The sequence below is a fragment of the Colobus angolensis genome, unplaced genomic scaffold, assembly GCF_000951035.1.
Source record: "Colobus angolensis palliatus isolate OR3802 unplaced genomic scaffold, Cang.pa_1.0 Scaffold21, whole genome shotgun sequence".
Classification (NCBI taxonomy): Eukaryota; Metazoa; Chordata; class Mammalia; order Primates; family Cercopithecidae; genus Colobus; species Colobus angolensis.
The window spans coordinates 6,216,712-6,217,839 of record NW_012115266.1 but is presented as its reverse complement, the minus strand read 5'-3'; the positions used below and the strand labels follow the sequence as shown (position 1 = coordinate 6,217,839).

The window sequence follows — 1,128 nt, the reverse complement described above, 5'->3', positions numbered from 1 at the left end:
AGCCTGGGTGACAGAGTAAGACTCTGTCTCCAAAAAAAAAAAAAAACAGGTTTCAATAAATCCGGCTTCCTTTCCCTTCCTTTGTGTTCTGGTGGTGGATTTCTCCTTGAACCCTAACCCCAGCTGTCTCTCTTTCCTCTCATTCCTCCCCCTCCTTATAACTGACCCTTTACCTCAAGGGTTAGTGGAGCCTTGGATCTGCTCTGTCTGCTCCCTGGAGCGTAGATTCCTTTACGGATGAGGGGCCTCCCACTTGCCTCTGAGTCCTGGCTCCCTGAGGGGGGCTTTCTGCTGCCTGGGAACTGCTAGGACTTAGAGAGCCTAGGGGAATACTGACTCCGAGGTGCCTTCTTTCTTGTGCTTTGTGTAGGAAAAGGCCATTGCGCTTACCGCCTGCTTTGTAACCTTCCTCCTGCCAGCGGGCTGGATCCTGTCACACCTGGAGGACTACAAGAGGCCGGAGTGAAGGGGGCGATTCTGCTCCTCACACTGTGACCTGACCAGCCCCACCGGCCTATCCTGGTCATGTTACTGCATTTCTGGCCGGCCTCCCCTGGATCATGTCGTTCAATTCCAGTCACCTCTTCTGCAATCATGACCTCTTGATGTCTCCATGGTGACCTCCTGGGGGGTCACTGACCTTGCTTGGTGGGATCCCCCTTGTAACAATAAAATCTATTTAAACTTTACTTCAGAAATTCATTGTGCCTTCCCTCCTCCCTGGGCTCATGCCTCCACTGGCACTGGGTGGGGGTGTGGAGAAGAGCACCCGGCTGACTGCCCTGTGGTGGGTTGTGTGTGCCTGCCTTAGCTGGTCTCCTTGTGTACGTCCGTGCCTTTAAATGGTGCCTGGCTTCCTGAGAAGACAAAGCCTTTTGTCATTGGGCAGTTTTTCTGGCTCATCCCCTCCAGCTCCCTTGTTTGTGCAAAGCCCAGTGGGGGGTGTGTGTGTGTCTGTGTGTGTGTGTCTGTCCCGTTGGGGCTGGATCTTCAGCTAGAAGCCTTTCCTCTAACGGTCCAACCTTCTCTAGTCTTCTTTTTTGGTGGACTTCATTTCTTAGGTGCTGGTGCCCTTCCTAATTGGGGGTAGGAACTTTGCAGAATCCTGGGTTTTTTTTTTTTTTTTTT

General features: G+C 52.2%; 1 protein-coding gene across 1 annotated transcript in view; it reads left to right on the top strand.

Annotated features, from left to right (window-relative positions):
• Positions 1–689, top strand: part of LOC105512225 (cytochrome c oxidase subunit 8A, mitochondrial) — a 2,317-nt gene extending 1,628 nt beyond the window's left edge. Inside the window, exon 2 of the mRNA XM_011942613.1 lies at positions 371–689. Within this exon, the coding sequence (XP_011798003.1) occupies positions 371–466 (96 nt within the window). The 3' untranslated portion in view covers positions 467–689. The remainder of the gene's footprint in view (positions 1–370) is intronic.
• The last annotated feature ends 439 nt before the right edge of the window (positions 690–1,128 follow it).